Below are 16,737 nucleotides of genomic sequence, written 5' to 3'. Positions count from 1 at the left end.
TAAACCCCTTCAGAGTGATGCAAGACCCTGATCCTGATCACTCTGTCTGGGTTTATTCTACGATAACAACCGGCTGGGTGTACATTATCCCTTACTTATTATGTTTACATGTACAAGACACAACTGTTTGTCAAATAACTACAACGGACAGTTGCAGAATCATATCAAAGCACAAGAAAATGAAAGAAACAAATAGAAACTAATAGTATACAACGAAAAAGCAGTTAACTGGAATTCGTTGTTAGTAATAACTGGTAATATTGATTAAAATTTGGAAAAATGTGGTATTTTGTGGAGGCTGAAGCTTACAATATAAATAGTAATGACGCCGCTTTGAAGTGACGTTAAAGGCAGCGAGGATATATCAATTCACTTGATTCAATTCCTCCGCCCTCGCGTCTTTTCCTCTCGCCTTTCCCTCGCGTCCTGAAGGGGCGGAGCTAAGGAGCGAGGAAAGGAAACGAGGATGCACAAATAAGAATTGGGAAGCACCCCAGACATGTGATATTGCACTGATTACAATTTTCTGCTTGATCTACTTAAAAAAAGATTTTTTGAACTATTTTATTCAACCCGATCACTCACATAAACGTCGCACACCTGTGTGTGATAGGTGCGTAGGAGAGCAGGACAAATAAGTCCTATTAACATCAATTGGAAAGGAGAAGTCCCGCACACTATCCACTTGCAATTAAAAAGATTTATTGTTTCATAGCAACGTTTCGATCTTGCGATCTTCCTCAGGCATGAAAAAGCAAAACTCATTTTGGCGTGCATATGATACGCTGTTTTTCGCGTGCATATGATACGCACTTTATGGGTAGGTTTAGGGTAGTGGGGTTCGTATGTATAATACGCCATAAAGTGCGTATCATATGCACCCATAAAACAGCGTATCATATGCATGACAAAATGAGTTTTGGCGTATACATTCCACGACATTGCACACTCGTACTATTTATACGCATTTTCGTGAGATCCGGCGGATATTATTACATAGAACAAACAAGACTAGTCTTTGTACAAACTACTTAATTTTCATGTCTGTTAAAAGAAAATTTGCACGTAAAGTGCAATTTATTTTTTAGTTGAAGTTTCCTTTGCATTAATTTTTACTCAAACAGTATAACACTGAATTAAACTATGCTTTTAAAGGGTAGGCTTTACTCAGAAACATCTAAGTAAATAATAGGCTACACTATATCTACATAAGGTTTCTTTCATCATACTTCTGTTGCCGCTTTTTTGCCAAATAAACCATTTTGCTGGTGGCTATGATAGCCACTGATCTTGATAGACTGTAAATGTTTGCGTAAGGAAACTGTGTGGCTCTATGCTTGATTTTATGCACCTGTTGGTAATAGGTGTAGCTAAAGTAGCCAGACCTGTAAATCAGAAGGGTTGTCCACATACTTGTGGCCAAATATGAAATTATACTTGCCGTGCTTCATCTGGAATGAAAAATATACACTGAAGACTGTTAATGTAGCGTTTGTGAATGCAATCTCGCATGCAAAAAGTGGCTTGCAGAGGAAAATTCTGAAGTTGGTTCAAAGCACTGCTGCAGTGCTGCTAGGCTTTTGACTGGGACTAAGAAATATGCAAGTACATCACCTGTATTAGCATCCCTCCATTGGCTTAGAATACAGTATAAGATGTTAATATTTATTTTTAAGGGTTTAAATGGGTTGGAACCCAGTTATATTAGTACATCAGCAACATTATATGTTTCAGTTAAGTATTCCCAAGATAGGGCATTCTCTGTTGCAGCTCCTGACTTATGGAAGTGCTTACCTCTCCATATTAGATCCTATGGCACTCTTGATGCTTTTATTGAGTCCTAAAGTGGCAAGCCACTGTTTTGATGAGATCTAGAAAACTCTCAAATGATCTACTGTACCACCCAGTCTGCGTCTTGATCTAAATCAGTGAACCATCTGCGAAGAACGAAAGCCTCACCATTAATGGAGGATCAACCATGGCAAGCACTTCAAGTGCATTTGAGATAAACTTGACACTTTTATCAGCGTCCAGTAACAAGATATCAGAAACACATCTCTGCAGTTTTGAGAACAAAGAGCCCAAGAGCGTCGGTTGAGTTAACACCATTTGTGCTAAATGTGTTTCTTAAAACAACTGATGGCTTCCATATTTGAGCCCTTTTGTGTGTCTTGACGTTTATTGGGATATCAGATTCTCTCCTAATGGGAATCAGCTTCTCTACAGTATAGTAAATCACATTATGTTCCATTTTTATTTTGAGGATTTCATTGGGAATACTCTAGTGTGGACATGTGAGGTTACTTTGGTCTTTCTCAAACTTGAGATGCATATGCTAAATGTTTGAATAATATCAATCCATAACTTGTGCTGGAGCCTGGATTCAAAAATCACACCATGTTTGTTCATGTAGCCTAATATAAACTGATCCTGGCTTCTCCTTAGGTTTTTCCTTTACTTCTGACACATTGTGGAGTTTGGTAGACGTGCTTAATATTCAGTAATATAACTGATTTGACTGCTGACTGAACGAGACTAAAACTGAATAATTACACTAATGTCTTCTTTAGAGCTGCTGAATTGAACTTGTTTCATAATTGATGAATTCTGTTACATCGACATTGTTATTGAAGTGAACCGAGTCAAGCTAAATAATGGGACTATTGTCTTCCAAAGAACTAAGTTAATAATTGATGAACTGGAACTGAATCAACATGGAACTGAATTGATCTGAATGCAGAATTTTTAGACCTGCTTTACAGCAGAATTTGTGTGTCTCATACACTATATTGCCAAAAGTATTGGGACGTCCCTCCAAATCTCTGAGTTCAGGTGTTCAATCTCTTCATGGCCACAGGTGTATAACTCAAGCTCTAGGCCTGCAGACGCTTCTACACACATTAGTGAAAGAATGGGTCGCTCTCAGGAGCTCAGTGAACTCAAGCGTGGGGCCGTGATAGGTTGCCACCTGTGCAATAAGTCCATTCCTGACATTTCCTCTCTACCAAATATTCCACGCTCAACTGTTAGTGGGATTATAACAACAGACATTTTGGACAATTTCATGCTTCCAACTATTTGGGAACAGTTGAACAGTGCACAAAGCGTTGGTCCATAAAGACATGGATGAGGAGTTTGGTGTGGAGGAACTTGACTGGCCTGCACAGAGTCCTGAGCTCAACCCGATAGAACAGCTTTGGGATGAATTAGAGCGGAGACTGAGAGCCAGGCCTTCTCGTCCAACATCAGTGCCTGACCTCACAAATGAGCTTCTAGAAGAATGGGCAAAAATCCCCATAAACACACTCCTAAACCTTGAGGAGAGCCTTCCCAGAAGAGCTGGAGCTGTTAGAGAGGGTGGGCCGACTCCATATTAAACCCTACGGATTAACAATGGGATGAAGGTAAAGTACCTTCATGTGAATATAAAGGCAGGCGTTCCAAAACTTGTGGCAACATAGTGTATTTGATGAAGTTTGCATAATTGATTCTGTTATTTTGCTGTTTATTACTGTGAAGCTGCTTTGCTTAAAGGTGACTTGACTCTCCTTTTAATTGCATTGACGTCTAGTCGAAATAGAGATAACGTTTTTCCTTTCCTCTGGGTAATTCTTTGTCTCTCTCTCTTCCCTTTCAGATTCAGACCTTAGCATGAGGACACTCAGTACTCCCAGTCCCGCCCTCATCCTGAACCCAAACCCTTCCTGTGTCCCCCCTCAAACGGTCCCCAACGGCCATGAAACGTCCTCCACTTCCTTTAACATCCCGGGGGAAACAGTCGCCATGGTTCACCCACCTCCAGGCACTCGCTCACGGCCTTCAAAAGTCCTCCACACCTCCCTCATTGACATCCTGCCCGATCCTGTTTTACTGCACGTCCTGTCTTACCTGTCCACGCCTCAGCTGTGCCGCTGCGCGCGAGTGTGTCGCCGCTGGTATAACCTGGCCTGGGACCCACGGCTCTGGAGTAGCATTCGTCTAAATGGAGAGCTGCTGAACGCTGACCGGGCCCTTAAAGTGCTGACACATCGGTTGTGTCAAGACACTCCTAACGTCTGTCTGACCCTGGAGACGGTGGTGGCCAGCGGCTGCCGGAGGCTGTCTGATCGTGGGCTGCGTGTGATAGCGCAGTGCTGTCCAGAACTGCGGTGTTTGGAGGTTGCAGGCTGCTATAATGTGTCCAATGATGCAGTGTTTGATGTGGTATCCAGGTGTCCCAATCTGGAGCAGTTAGATGTATCAGGTAGCACATGCAACTGTTGGTTCCATATGCCATTGAGTGAATCTCATGAAATCTGTCAAGCACACGTGACAAAATAAATATTTACTCCAATTTAAAAGAGAAAATGAGAAATGGCTTTTTAAAAGCCAATTTTAGGACCATTCTTACATTGTGACAGTTAAACCCACATCTTCAGTATTTCAATTTCTTATTCTTTTGTAAAAAATGTTGGTAGTGTTGCGAATGCGATATATTATATATATTATATATCTACAAACCAAGATGTCCACCTGGTCCTGGACTATATATATATATAGTGTATACATTATGCCCTTCACTGGCTAACTTCCCTCCGTCTCGTTCACTCGGGTGTGCGTCATTACTTACGTTGCATGAGTGCCCACTATTGGCCGAACATTCGCAATGAGCTGAACTGGAATGCCCTAAGCCCTTGATCACTTGGAATGCATTATGGAATTGATTTATTATTTATTTTTTCCCTTTACAGAATTGTTTAATGCAGCGGGGATTACCCCGATGGGAAGTGCTTAGGGAAGTTCACAAGTGCGTGTCTAATGCCGCCTTCACGTGCTATCGGAAATTTGATAATTCCCACTTCTGAAGTCGTGATTACGAGCTCATGCCATTCAAATTTTGAAATGGGAGGGCGTACATGTGCAATTTTTACCTAGGAAACTTGTATTAATGATATTTCCAAGAGCTGAATGCAGCATAATAGTGGAGTGGAATGCAGCACAGCTGTGTAACTGTAGTCCAGGACGAGGTGGCCATCTTGGTTTGTAGTCCCCATGCAGTAACCACTCCAGCTGTGTAACTGTAGCCCAGGACCAGGTGGCCATCTTGGTTTGTAGTCCCCATGCAGTAACCACTCCAGCTGTGTAACTGTAGTCCAGGACCAGGTGGCCATCTTGGTTTGTAGTCCCCATGCAGTAACCACTCCAGCTGTGTAACTGTAGTCTAGGACCAGGTGGCCACCTTGGTTTATAGTCCCCATGCAGTAACCACTCCAGCTGTGTAACTGTAGCCCAGGACCAGGTGGCCATCTTGGTTTGTAGTCCCCATGCAGTAACCACTCCAGCTGTGTAACTGTAGTCTAGGACCAGGTGGCCATCTTGGTTTGTAGTCCCCATGCAGTAACCACTCCAGCTGTGTAACTGTAGTCCAGGACCAGGTGGCCATCTTGGTTTGTAGTCCCCATGCAGTAACCACTCCAGCTGTGTAACTGTAGCCCAGGACCAGGTGGCCATCTTGGTTTGTAGTCCCCATGCAGTAACCACTCCAGCTGTGTAACTGTAGTCCAGGACCAGGTGGCCATCTTGGTTTGTAGTCCCCATGCAGTAACCACTCCAGCTGTGTAACTGTAGTCTAGGACCAGGTGGCCATCTTGGTTTATAGTCCCCATGCAGTAACCACTCCAGCTGTGTAACTGTAGCCCAGGACCAGGTGGCCATCTTGGTTTGTAGTCCCCATGCAGTAACCACTCCAGCTGTGTAACTGTAGTCTAGGACCAGGTGGCCATCTTGGTTTGTAGTCCCCATGCAGTAACCACTCCAGCTGTGTAACTGTAGTCCAGGACCAGGTGGCCATCTTGGTATGTAGTCCCCTTGCAGTAACCACTCCAGCTGTGTAACTGTAGTCCAGGACCAGGTGGCCATCTTGGTATGTAGTCCCCTTGCAGTAACCACTCCAGCTGTGTAACTGTAGTCCAGGACCAGGTGGCCATCTTGGTTTGTAGTCCCCATGCAGTAACCACTCCAGCTGTGTAACTGTAGTCCAGGACCAGGTGGCCATCTTGGTTTATAGTCCCCATGCAGTAACCACTCCAGCTGTGTAACTGTAGTCCAGGACCAGGTGGCCATCTTGGTTTGTAGTCCCCATGCAGTAACCACTCCAGCTGTGTAACTGTAGTCTAGGACCAGGTGGCCATCTTGGTTTATAGTCCCCATGCAGTAACCACTCCAGCTGTGTAACTGTAGTCCAGGACCAGGTGGCCATCTTGGTTTATAGTCCCCATGCAGTAACCACTCCAGCTGTGTAACTGTAGCCCAGGACCAGGTGGCCATCTGGGTTTGTAGTCCCCATGCAGTAACCACTCCAGCTGTGTAACTGTAGCCCAGGACCAAGTGGCCATCTTGGTTTATAGTCCCCATGCAGTAACCACTCCAGCTGTGTAACTGTAGCCCAGGACCAGATGGCCATCTTGGTTTGTAGTCCCCATGCAGTAACCACTCCAGCTGTGTAACTGTAGCCCAGGACCAGGTGGCCATCTGGGTTTGTAGTCCCCATGCAGTAACCACTCCAGCTGTGTAACTGTAGCCCAGGACCAGGTGGCCATCTTGGTTTATAGTCCCCATGCAGTAACCACTCCAGCTGTGTAACTGTAGCCCAGGACCAGGTGGCCATCTTGGTTTGTAGTCCCCATGCAGTAACCACTCCAGCTGTGTAACTGTAGCCCAGGACCAGGTGGCCATCTTGGTTTGTAGTCCCCATGCAGTAACCACTCCAGCTGTGTAACTGTAGCCCAGGACCAGGTGGCCATCTTGGTTTGTAGTCCCCATGCAGTAACCACTCCAGCTGTGTAACTGTAGTCCAGGACCAGGTGGCCATCTTGGTTTATAGTCCCCATGCAGTAACCACTCCAGCTGTGTAACTGTAGCCCAGGACCAGGTGGCCATCTTGGTTTGTAGTCCCCATGCAGTAACCACTCCAGCTGTGTAACTGTAGTCCAGGACCAGGTGGCCATCTTGGTATGTAGTCCCCTTGCAGTAACCACTCCAGCTGTGTAACTGTAGCCCAGGACCAGGTGGCCATCTTGGTTTATAGTCCCCATGCAGTAACCACTCCAGCTGTGTAACTGTAGTCTAGGACCAGGTGGCCATCTTGGTTTGTAGTCCCCATGCAGTAACCACTCCAGCTGTGTAACTGTAGTCCAGGACCAGGTGGCCATCTTGGTTTGTAGTCCCCATGCAGTAACCACTCCAGCTGTGTAACTGTAGTCCAGGACCAGGTGGCCATCTTGGTTTGTAGTCCCCATGCAGTAACCACTCCAGCTGTGTAACTGTAGTCCAGGGCCAGGTGGCCATCTTGGTTTGTAGTCCCCAGGGTGTAACCACATCAACTTTTTAAAAACAATTGTTTATAGTTTTTTTGAGAAATATAAACATAAACATATAAACATCATGGCATATTTATTTAAATATACATTAAATAAGAAAGCCATCACTAACAGTAACGTAAACACTTACAGTAACAGTAAGTAATGAATTATTAATTAACTAATTAAGTAAAAATATACTGAATATGTAATACAGTGCATATGTGTAGCAAAATGCTCTTCTCTAGAGTTTTTTTTTTCTTTCTAGATTACTAATCAGTTTATGGACATTGAATAGCTGTCTTGAGGTAAATGTAATGTTTAGTGAATTTTTGTTCAACAGAACTTAATTTACATTTAATGACAATTTGGTAGAATGGCACAAACACATAATATATATATATATATATATATATATATATATATATATATATATATATATATATATATATATATATATATATATATTTTTTTTTTTTTTTTTTTGTGGACTTTAATTTATAGTTTTAAATTATATTTCTTATTTATGTTTTGTGATTTTGCGGTGAAATATGACCTCTCCATGAGATTCCCCCTGTTGCAATATATATTTATTTATTTTTAATAAATCTCACTTCTCGATTTGTATATATTTGTATTTTTATGGCACATCCATTAGATCTGGTCAACAAGTAAAACATATTAAGTCTTGATAACTTTTAAGAGCTCTTTTGATGGATTAGCTGACATTATGCATCAGAATAGCAAGTTTGGTTGTGGATTTATTCAGGGAGTAATTCATAGTGGTGAAGTTTTTCTGGGAAGGCTGGGAAAAACATTATGGGATCAGGAATCGCTGCCAGTCTTTCAGTCTTTCTCTGGGGGAAGGTGAGGTTTTTGCTCGGTTTTGAAAGATGTACTGCTAACCTCAACCCAAGTGTAAGAGTCCGTCTGCTGAGTTCATTGTACGAGTCACACGCTGTACAGTTATTCATCACGCTGAGGGCACAGCATGCGTCCACAAGTAATACGCCCTTTGTTGCGAAAAGTATCCCAAGTTTCTTGTGGTTACATTTACTTCTAAAAGCAGGTAGTATAACTATAATGGAAGCAAAAACAGATACTGTCTGGTTTTGATTCCATATGAGGTTTCTGCATTTTATTTCTCTATTTTTGTCCTATTTTCTCTGGCCTTTATTCACTCGATTTCATTCATTCACATTGATCTGAAAACCGGATGTAGAATTTTAAAGTAATAATTTGACTTTTACTTTTTTCCTGTTGCTCATATATGACAGGAACCTTCACAACACCGTTCAGAACTGCCCAAATATTTAATGTAGGTCTTTAAAGTCAACATGAAATGTAAATTCTGTTTTCTAAATGCATCTTATCGCGAACAATTCATCCATGCATGTTTAAAAAAAATGAATTACTTGATGATGTATGCCAAACACTTATCCAAACATTTAGGGTCCTATCATACACTCGCCGCAATGTGACGCAATTCATCCCGACGCAGATCTCATGTTCACGTCCAGCTCCTTGTTGTTTAAATACGAAATGCACTGGTGCATCTGTTCCCCCTTCAGAGTGTGTGTGTGTGATCCTCCATTGGGCATCTGGTCTAAACCAGGTGTGTTCAGGAGCATTGTTGGAGCGTTGCTATTTTGAGGAACTGAAAACCACTGACCAACACAAACCTGCTTTAAAGTCAATGGAACAGATTTGTTTTTTGTTATTTAAAGGGAACGTTAGTAATATGCACCTATAGGCACATACACTATGCTTATTACACACACAGAGACTAGGGACAATGCTTTTGGACCATGCGCCAGGTGTGCAGACCATTTTTCCCGTCGTTAAAGCAGCAGAAGTGGATTCAGACGCCCTAAGTACACCTGCGCCAAGAGCTTCAGACCATGCACTCAAATAAGGCCCTTAGGCTCCTGCAAGCTCAAATTCAGATCTGCCTTCATCTAATGAACAACCATAGACCGAAACAAGTCCAGACATCTGTCACTACTTATGTTACATTGTGACTTTAAATTTAAACCTTAAACCAAGCCATTGCACTTGTTAAGTCTTGACGTATCGAAGACCGTTTCCGTGTCCAAGCCTCTAATCCGTTTCAAGTGAGAATACATTATCAACATGTTGTTTATGAGCACTATTCATGTATAGCACACCTTTATTTAAAAATATCACAGTGTACACTACAGTCTCTATGCTCATGGTGTCCTGGACAGTTTTTTAACAACTTAAAAAGATTGCTGTTTTTTCGGTAGAATTAGTAGTAGTGATTGTACATTAGCACCCTTTGTTGTTTATTTTTGGGATCTGTTAGAGCGTCTGGATCTGGAATCAGTGACTTGTGATGCTTAACAACCAGATATGTAAAGGGTTAGTTCACCCAAACATTTTAATTTGATGTTTAATGTGATGCTTACCCCCAGGGCAACCAAGATGTAGGTGTGTTTGTTTTTTTCAGTTGAAAACAAATGAAGATTTTTAACTCCAAATGTTGCTCGTATAATGCATGTCAATGGAGTCTAATTAGAATTACACCCCATTGACATGCTTTATACGAGCAACGGTTGAGTTAAAAATCTTCATTTGTGTTCTACTGAAGAAACAAACACACCTACATCTTGGATGCCCTAGGGGTAAGCATCACATTAAACATCAAATTAAACATTTTGGGTGAACTATCCCTTTAAAGTGTCATGATTCTATTCATAAACACTGACAATGATAAAACTCTCTTCGGTTCCCCCAGGCTGTCCTAAAGTGACCTGTATCAGCCTGACGGAGGAGACGTCCCTCCAGCTCACGCCTCTACACGGACAGCAGATTGGCCTGCGATACCTGGACATGACGGACTGCGTGTCGCTGGAGGATGAAGGCTTAAGGACCATTGCATTTCACTGTCCGCGTCTCACACACCTCTACTTGCGACGCTGCTGTCGCCTAACAGACGAGTCCCTGAGACAACTAGCACTGCGCTGCTCCTCTTTACGCGAGCTTAGCCTCAGCGATTGTCATCTGGTGGGAGACTTTGGCTTGCGTGAGGTCGCTCGACTGGAGGGCCGCCTACGCTATCTAAGTGTAGCGCATTGCATGCGCATAACAGATGTTGGACTGCGTTATGTAGCGCGCTACTGTCCGCGGCTCCGCTACCTGAATGCGCGGGGCTGTGAGGGGCTAACGGACCAGGGATTGAGCCATTTAGCTCGCAACTGCCCCCGACTGCGCTCTATTGATGTCGGTCGCTGCCCGTTGGTTTCGGACGCTGGGCTGGAAATGTTAGCACGCTGTTGTGAAGGGCTACGAAGGCTGAGTCTAAGGGGCTGCGAGAGTTTGACGGGGAGAGGGCTTATGGTGCTAGCAGCGGGATGCCCCGAGCTGCAGTTACTAAACGTACAAGAGTGTGATGTGCCACCTGAGGCGCTTCGATTAGTCCGACAGCATTGCAGACGGTGTGTGATCGAGCACACCATACCTGCTTTCTACTGAGGGGACAGGTTGAGGACGCAAGGGGTGTTGACCTCTGAAAAAAACAGATGTTTATAGTTTCTGCAATGCTACGACTGCCTGAAAAGACGCAACATGGCGGATGTGTCTCAAAAACTAGTCAATCCTTTTCTTGGAGGTGCACTGTCCTACAGAGTTTGATTGTTTCAGGTGTGTTTAATTGAGGTGGAAATTAAAATTTGCAGGACAGTGGCCTTCCAGCAGCAGGACTGGAGATCCTTGACATAGGGAGTTGATTTGATGTCTACTGCAGTGTTTCGCTGCCCTGTTCCTGGAGGCACACCAAGAGTATTCATTTTGGATATCTCCCTAATCTTACCCATCCATTTCAGGCACCATATTCACAAAACATTTTATCTTACCACTAAGAATTCCCCTAAATGGCAGTAAAAGTTCTAAGTTATGAGTTTTCTCTTAAAACCTATTCACATAGCTGCTGGAGTCCTCTTGACTACTCCTAGAGTTTCATGGATTTAGGAGCTAGTTTTAGCACTAAAATGCTTTGTGAAATACTCTTAGACCAAAAATGTAGAAGTCCTAAAATTGGCACTGACACGCCCATTATTTTTAAGAGTTTCTCCTAAATCGGCAAGTTAGGACCTACTTTTAGCCTTAAGATGTTTTGTAATACGGCCCCAGGTCTAGGAGTCTACTAATGAGCTGATGTATATATAATAATAATAATAATAATAATAAAAATAATAAAAGAAGAGGATTGGGAAACTCAGGAGCATTGAAACCCTGCTCCTGGCGGGCCAGTGTCCTGCAAAGTTTAGCTCCAACACACCTGCCTGGAAGTTTGTAGTAATCCTAAAGACCTTGATTAGCTTCTTCATATGTGTTTAATTCATGGGTTGGAGCTAATTCCTTTTGGATAGTGACTCTCCAGCAGCTGAATTGGTAATGCCCTGACATATTGGGTGCTTCAATATCAGTACTCAAATTGATGCTTCCTCGTTTGCTTACTGCTCCGTCCTCCAACCCTCCAGCCCAAAAACCAATCAAATTCAGCCATCTTGAAGGACATCGCAATTCTCTGATTGTACTGCAAGGTATGAGGAGTGAGGAAGCTTCATAAGGAGTCATGGGGACTCTAATTTTTGCATCCTCGCTTCCTTTGGATGAAAATGAGGATGGAGGAACCAAAGGATAAATAAATTAATAATAATAAAGCAACATCCCCTGTTGAAATAGGTGATATATGGTTTATTTTAACTGCAAAGGTATAGCATAAATTTAAATTATTGTGAGAGATGTAAAGGGGGAGGAGAATTTGTATGTGCGCCAGGCTTTTCGACAAGAAATATACACCTGTGTGTCCTTGCTCATCGCTCTTCTGGAAGCCTCCTCACGGTGCAATTAGAGAATTAAGATGTCCTTCATGATGGCTAGGTGTGTCCTTCCCTCACATCCTAAAGGGTGTAGCTAAGACACAAGGAAAGGAAACGACGATGCACAAATAAGAAATGAGAAGCACCTATTGAATTAACTTGTCTACTGGAATTCTAGGGCAACTCAGAGGTGTCAAATCCCACTCCTGGTGGGCTATCGTCCTGCAAAAACCTAATTAAACACACCTGAACCAGCTAATAAAGGTCTTCAGGATTACTAGGAACTTCTGACCAAGTGTGTAGGAGCAGGTTAGAACTAAATTTATGGCATGGAGGCTCTCTAAGAGTCCATCAAAGATGCCCAATCCTGTTCATGTAGATCTACATTCTTGTAAAGTTCAGCTCCAAACCTAATCAAACATGACTGAACCTTATTAAGAGCACATGCTAATCTCAGACAGGCATGTTGGATCAAGGTTGGATCTGAATTTTGCAGGTAAGTTGATCTCCAGGAACAGGATTGGCCTTCCCTAGTCTACATAAATAGCCTCTTAAGTGCAACCTTGAAACTGATTTGAAACGGCCTTCATGGGGAACAGTTTGTAAATAGTGCTCTGCACATTAGACTGACGCAACACACGCTATTATGGCATTCAAAGGCAGTTTCCTTTTGAGGTTTTGAGACACATCTAGTCATGTTGCTTCTTACAGAGCTGTACCATGTTCTTGCCAATTAAAGATCTACATGACATATATCATAATATTTATCACATGAAAGAGATGCATTATTGTCACCATACAAGAGTAAGCTAGGCTGATTTATGGTTTGATTTCTACAAAAGCTCTTTAGCTGGTTGCCAATGTCTAGAGTTTGTTTGTTATATGATTAAATTTAAATACTTTATGGGTGAACTGTCCTTGTAGATAAATAAAATTGTCCCAGACATCTGATTTTAAGAGACAATCTTGGTTCAATAAAACTTGGGAAAATATGGGCATTTGCACTTTAAAGGGGAAGTAATGATCGTAATGTCTTCAAGTCTTTTATTTGATATCCCAGATAACACTAGTCAAGGATTAAAAGAGATTGGTTAAGGATGCATTTTGTGAAAGCAATATGTTGCTGCTAAAAACACTCAATAAAGGGCATCTTATTTAAAATGAAATGTTTTCTGTAATTTGTTGTATCCATTGGAAATGAATTACACGGTGTACATACAGACCTGTAACCCATTTGCAAAGGAAAGCGGCTTTGCTCAGTGTAGTAGCCTACTGTGAATCGTATCCATTTGGGAAATTGGGAAGATAACCGCTTCCAGCAGAAGGTGAAGGGCGGTGACAGGCATCCAGATGTCAGGTACAATGTCCTTTGCACTTCTTTTGAGATATATAGGCTATTTGGACGAGACACACCTCCTAAAAATCTTGCTTGTTTGCACCAATGAACTCAATAAGTTTATGGATTGTTTTCCACCTTAATAAATCCTTAGTACACTGCCAAAAATGCTTTTCTTACTTAATATTTTCGTCTCGTTTCTAGTCAAAATATCTGAACATTCTTACATTAAGAAAAATGTACTAGACAAGAAAAAAATATTGTCTTGTTTTGGGAAAAAATAAGTCAAAATGAAGAGTTTTTGCTTAAAATAAGTAAAATAATATGCCAATGGGGTAAGATAAATAATCTTAATTCAAACAGAAAACAGGATTATTTTGCTCACCCGGCAGATTATTTATCTTATTTTAAGCAAAAACTCTTCATTTTGAGTTATTTTTTCCCCAAAACAAAACAATTACTTTTGCTTGTCTTGTAAATACTTCTTGTTTTGAGAATTTTTTAGATGCTTGGACTAGAAACAAGAAAAAAAAAAAAAAAAGTAAGAAAAACATTTTTTTTGCAGTGTAAGAACCATCAACTCATCATCTGGAATCACATGTGCATTAGCTTCCCTCATGATAACCATAATCATAAGTTATTTAAATGGTTAGTGCATGAATCACGACTATACAAACAATGGAGCACGAAATAGCAAAGATGAAACCAAGTACTCAGCGAGATGGATGGTAAATATGCGGTTGTTGTTGTTGCAGCTGAGTCATTTCAGGCACTTCGTCTTCTACACGCGAGCTGCGCTAGCTTCATTTTCATTTAGCTTGCATGGGGAAGAAAGAACAAACGATCCACAACGTGCTGAAAGCTAAGCTGATATAACATGCAGTACAACTATGCTACCATTTTCACGTGCTTGTTCGATGAAGATTATGAATAGTAAAAGGGCTGTCTCTATTGTAAAGCTATCATGATAGCATGTTGTTTCCAAGCCATGATAAACCATCACATTGTTATCTGTAATTGAAGAGAACAAACTGTTCTCAGTGTGTTGTGTACGTTATCTGTCGTGTCGGCCACTTTCTCCAGTGTATTATGAATCAATCTGTGGTACAATAACCCCCCGAGTTTCTGAACCAATGGTGTTTAAACTGCACTAGCCCGTGTTGTTTCTGGAAGAAAGCAGTTTTTATTTTTATTTCTCCCCACGAATGCACTTGATTGTCTCCAAATACACACACATATATTATGTCGTTTTCCCTTCACAATACGCACTTTGTTAGATATTTAGTTTGTAGGGGACTGTATTTGTTATCTGCTGCCGCCCTCTGTTGGTTAACGTCTGCTTATGTGGCCTTCAAGATAAGAGAAAATAAAGCAGAAGTACAAAGAAAGTACCTAAAGTTTCATGATATCCACTTTTGAAAATTATAAGAATAGATCTATGACAAATGGTTCTAAAATATGTCTTCTTATAAAAAGTGTTCCTGTGGCTCAATTTACCCCAGGTTAGGGGTAATAAATAAAATCTATTGTTATTATGATTAATTGATCCGAGTCCGTGGGTAAGCTGCACCATATCTGGGTGTAAACGGACCATCTAGCCTACTGTTCCTGAATCTGAATCAAACAAACCGGGAGATTGTAAAAATTGACCTCTTTTTAAAACACCTTCATTAATCAAATTTCCTTCTACAAATAGGCATATTTCTTTTCCTTAAGCAACATCAAATCAAATGAAGTTGAAATTACAATATCTCTAATTTGTGTTTGCATTTCTGAAACCACATGTTGATCACCAAAGTTGTTACATTTCCAAAAAAAGACTAAAGTTAGTTTGAGTAAAATGAAATAAAAATTTAATTTCCTGTCAAATATTCCTTTTTTATAATCCCAAACAAATTTTTTTTTTTTTTTTTTTTTTTTAAGAAAATGATAAACTAATCCAGTTGTGTAACAATACATTGAAATTATACCAATTTATACTTTAGAGAGTAAACTAAACTACAGTTTCTTATGGAGGGTAAGTTAAAACACTGGCTCAATTTACCCCACAGCATTCGGCTCTCTTTGCTCCATAGCTGCCATTTTGGATTAAACTAACTAGCTTATCAATTCAGGCTAATATTTAGCTAAATGATTTGGTTTTATACATTTGCTAAATCGCCCATATAGAGATTTTTTTTTTTTTAGCCCTGGACAAATCTGATTCTGTTATGCTAACATTTGACTTTGACCAGCCAAAAACAGCCATGTGTGTCTCCTTCTCACAGTCGGGCAGAAATGATGAGTGGTTCCAAAATATATGGTCACATGACAATAAAAGTGTACAGGTGCCAAGATAAAATGGAGTGGGTCAACTTACCCACTGGCTCATCTTACCCCACTCTCCACTACTTGAGTACTGCACACTACTTAATATATGTTAGTATTTAGTATGAAAAACGACATACAGTATGGAGTGATTAACGTAACAAATACTATGCTGCATTATTGTCATTAATAAATCTCTTTATGTTGCAGTTTTATGCGAGTGGTTATCTCAGAAATTAATTAATATTTAGTATTTTAATGCCAAATTGTAATTGTAATCAAAGACGTTTAGAGATGTTTAATATTTCATAACTGGTTGCTGGGTGGAAAGTTTTCATGGGAACTTAATCCTTAAGGATTTGGGAAATATTCTAAATTTATGAGAATTTATAAAGATTTATATAAACAGTATTATATATATATACATAAATCAAAACATATATTCAAAAATTTCATTTGGTCATAAGCGGACATATTCTTTTTTTTGTTGCATATTTGTATATTTTCCAATTAATAAATAATAACAATAATAATAATTTGTTCGATTTATATAGAAGGGGGGAATCTCCTCAACCACCACCAATGTGCAGCATCACCTGGATGATGCGACGGCAGCCATATTGCGCCAGAACGCTCACCACACACCAGCTGATTGGTGGAGAGGAGACCGAGTGATGAAGCCAATCAGGAGAGGGGGATTAATAGGAGGCCATGATGGACAGGGGCCAGTGGGCAAATTTGTCTCTTTATCGAAGGACATCCTGGGATTTTTAACGACCACAGAGAGTCTGGACCTCGGTTTAACGTCTCATCCGAAGGACGGTGCTCTTTGTCAGTACAGTGTCCCCATCACTACACTGGGGTGTTAGGACCCACACAGACCACAGGGTGAGCGCCCCCTGCTGGCCTCACT

The 16,737-nt window shown here is 41.1% G+C and overlaps 1 protein-coding gene across 1 annotated transcript in view; it reads left to right on the top strand.

Annotated features, from left to right (window-relative positions):
- si:dkey-192l18.9 (F-box/LRR-repeat protein 7) overlaps positions 1–13,333 on the top strand; it is a 95,725-nt gene extending 82,392 nt beyond the window's left edge. The window contains exons 3-4 of the mRNA XM_067434983.1: positions 3,638–4,243; positions 10,096–13,333. Of these exons, the coding sequence (XP_067291084.1) occupies positions 3,638–4,243; positions 10,096–10,832 (1,343 nt within the window). The 3' untranslated portion in view covers positions 10,833–13,333. The remainder of the gene's footprint in view (positions 1–3,637; positions 4,244–10,095) is intronic.
- The last annotated feature ends 3,404 nt before the right edge of the window (positions 13,334–16,737 follow it).

This window comes from Pseudorasbora parva, chromosome 24, assembly GCF_024679245.1.
Source record: "Pseudorasbora parva isolate DD20220531a chromosome 24, ASM2467924v1, whole genome shotgun sequence".
Taxonomy (NCBI): Eukaryota; Metazoa; Chordata; class Actinopteri; order Cypriniformes; family Gobionidae; genus Pseudorasbora; species Pseudorasbora parva.
The sequence above is the reverse complement of the archived record's forward strand: the minus strand, read 5'-3'. Positions and strand labels throughout refer to the sequence as shown.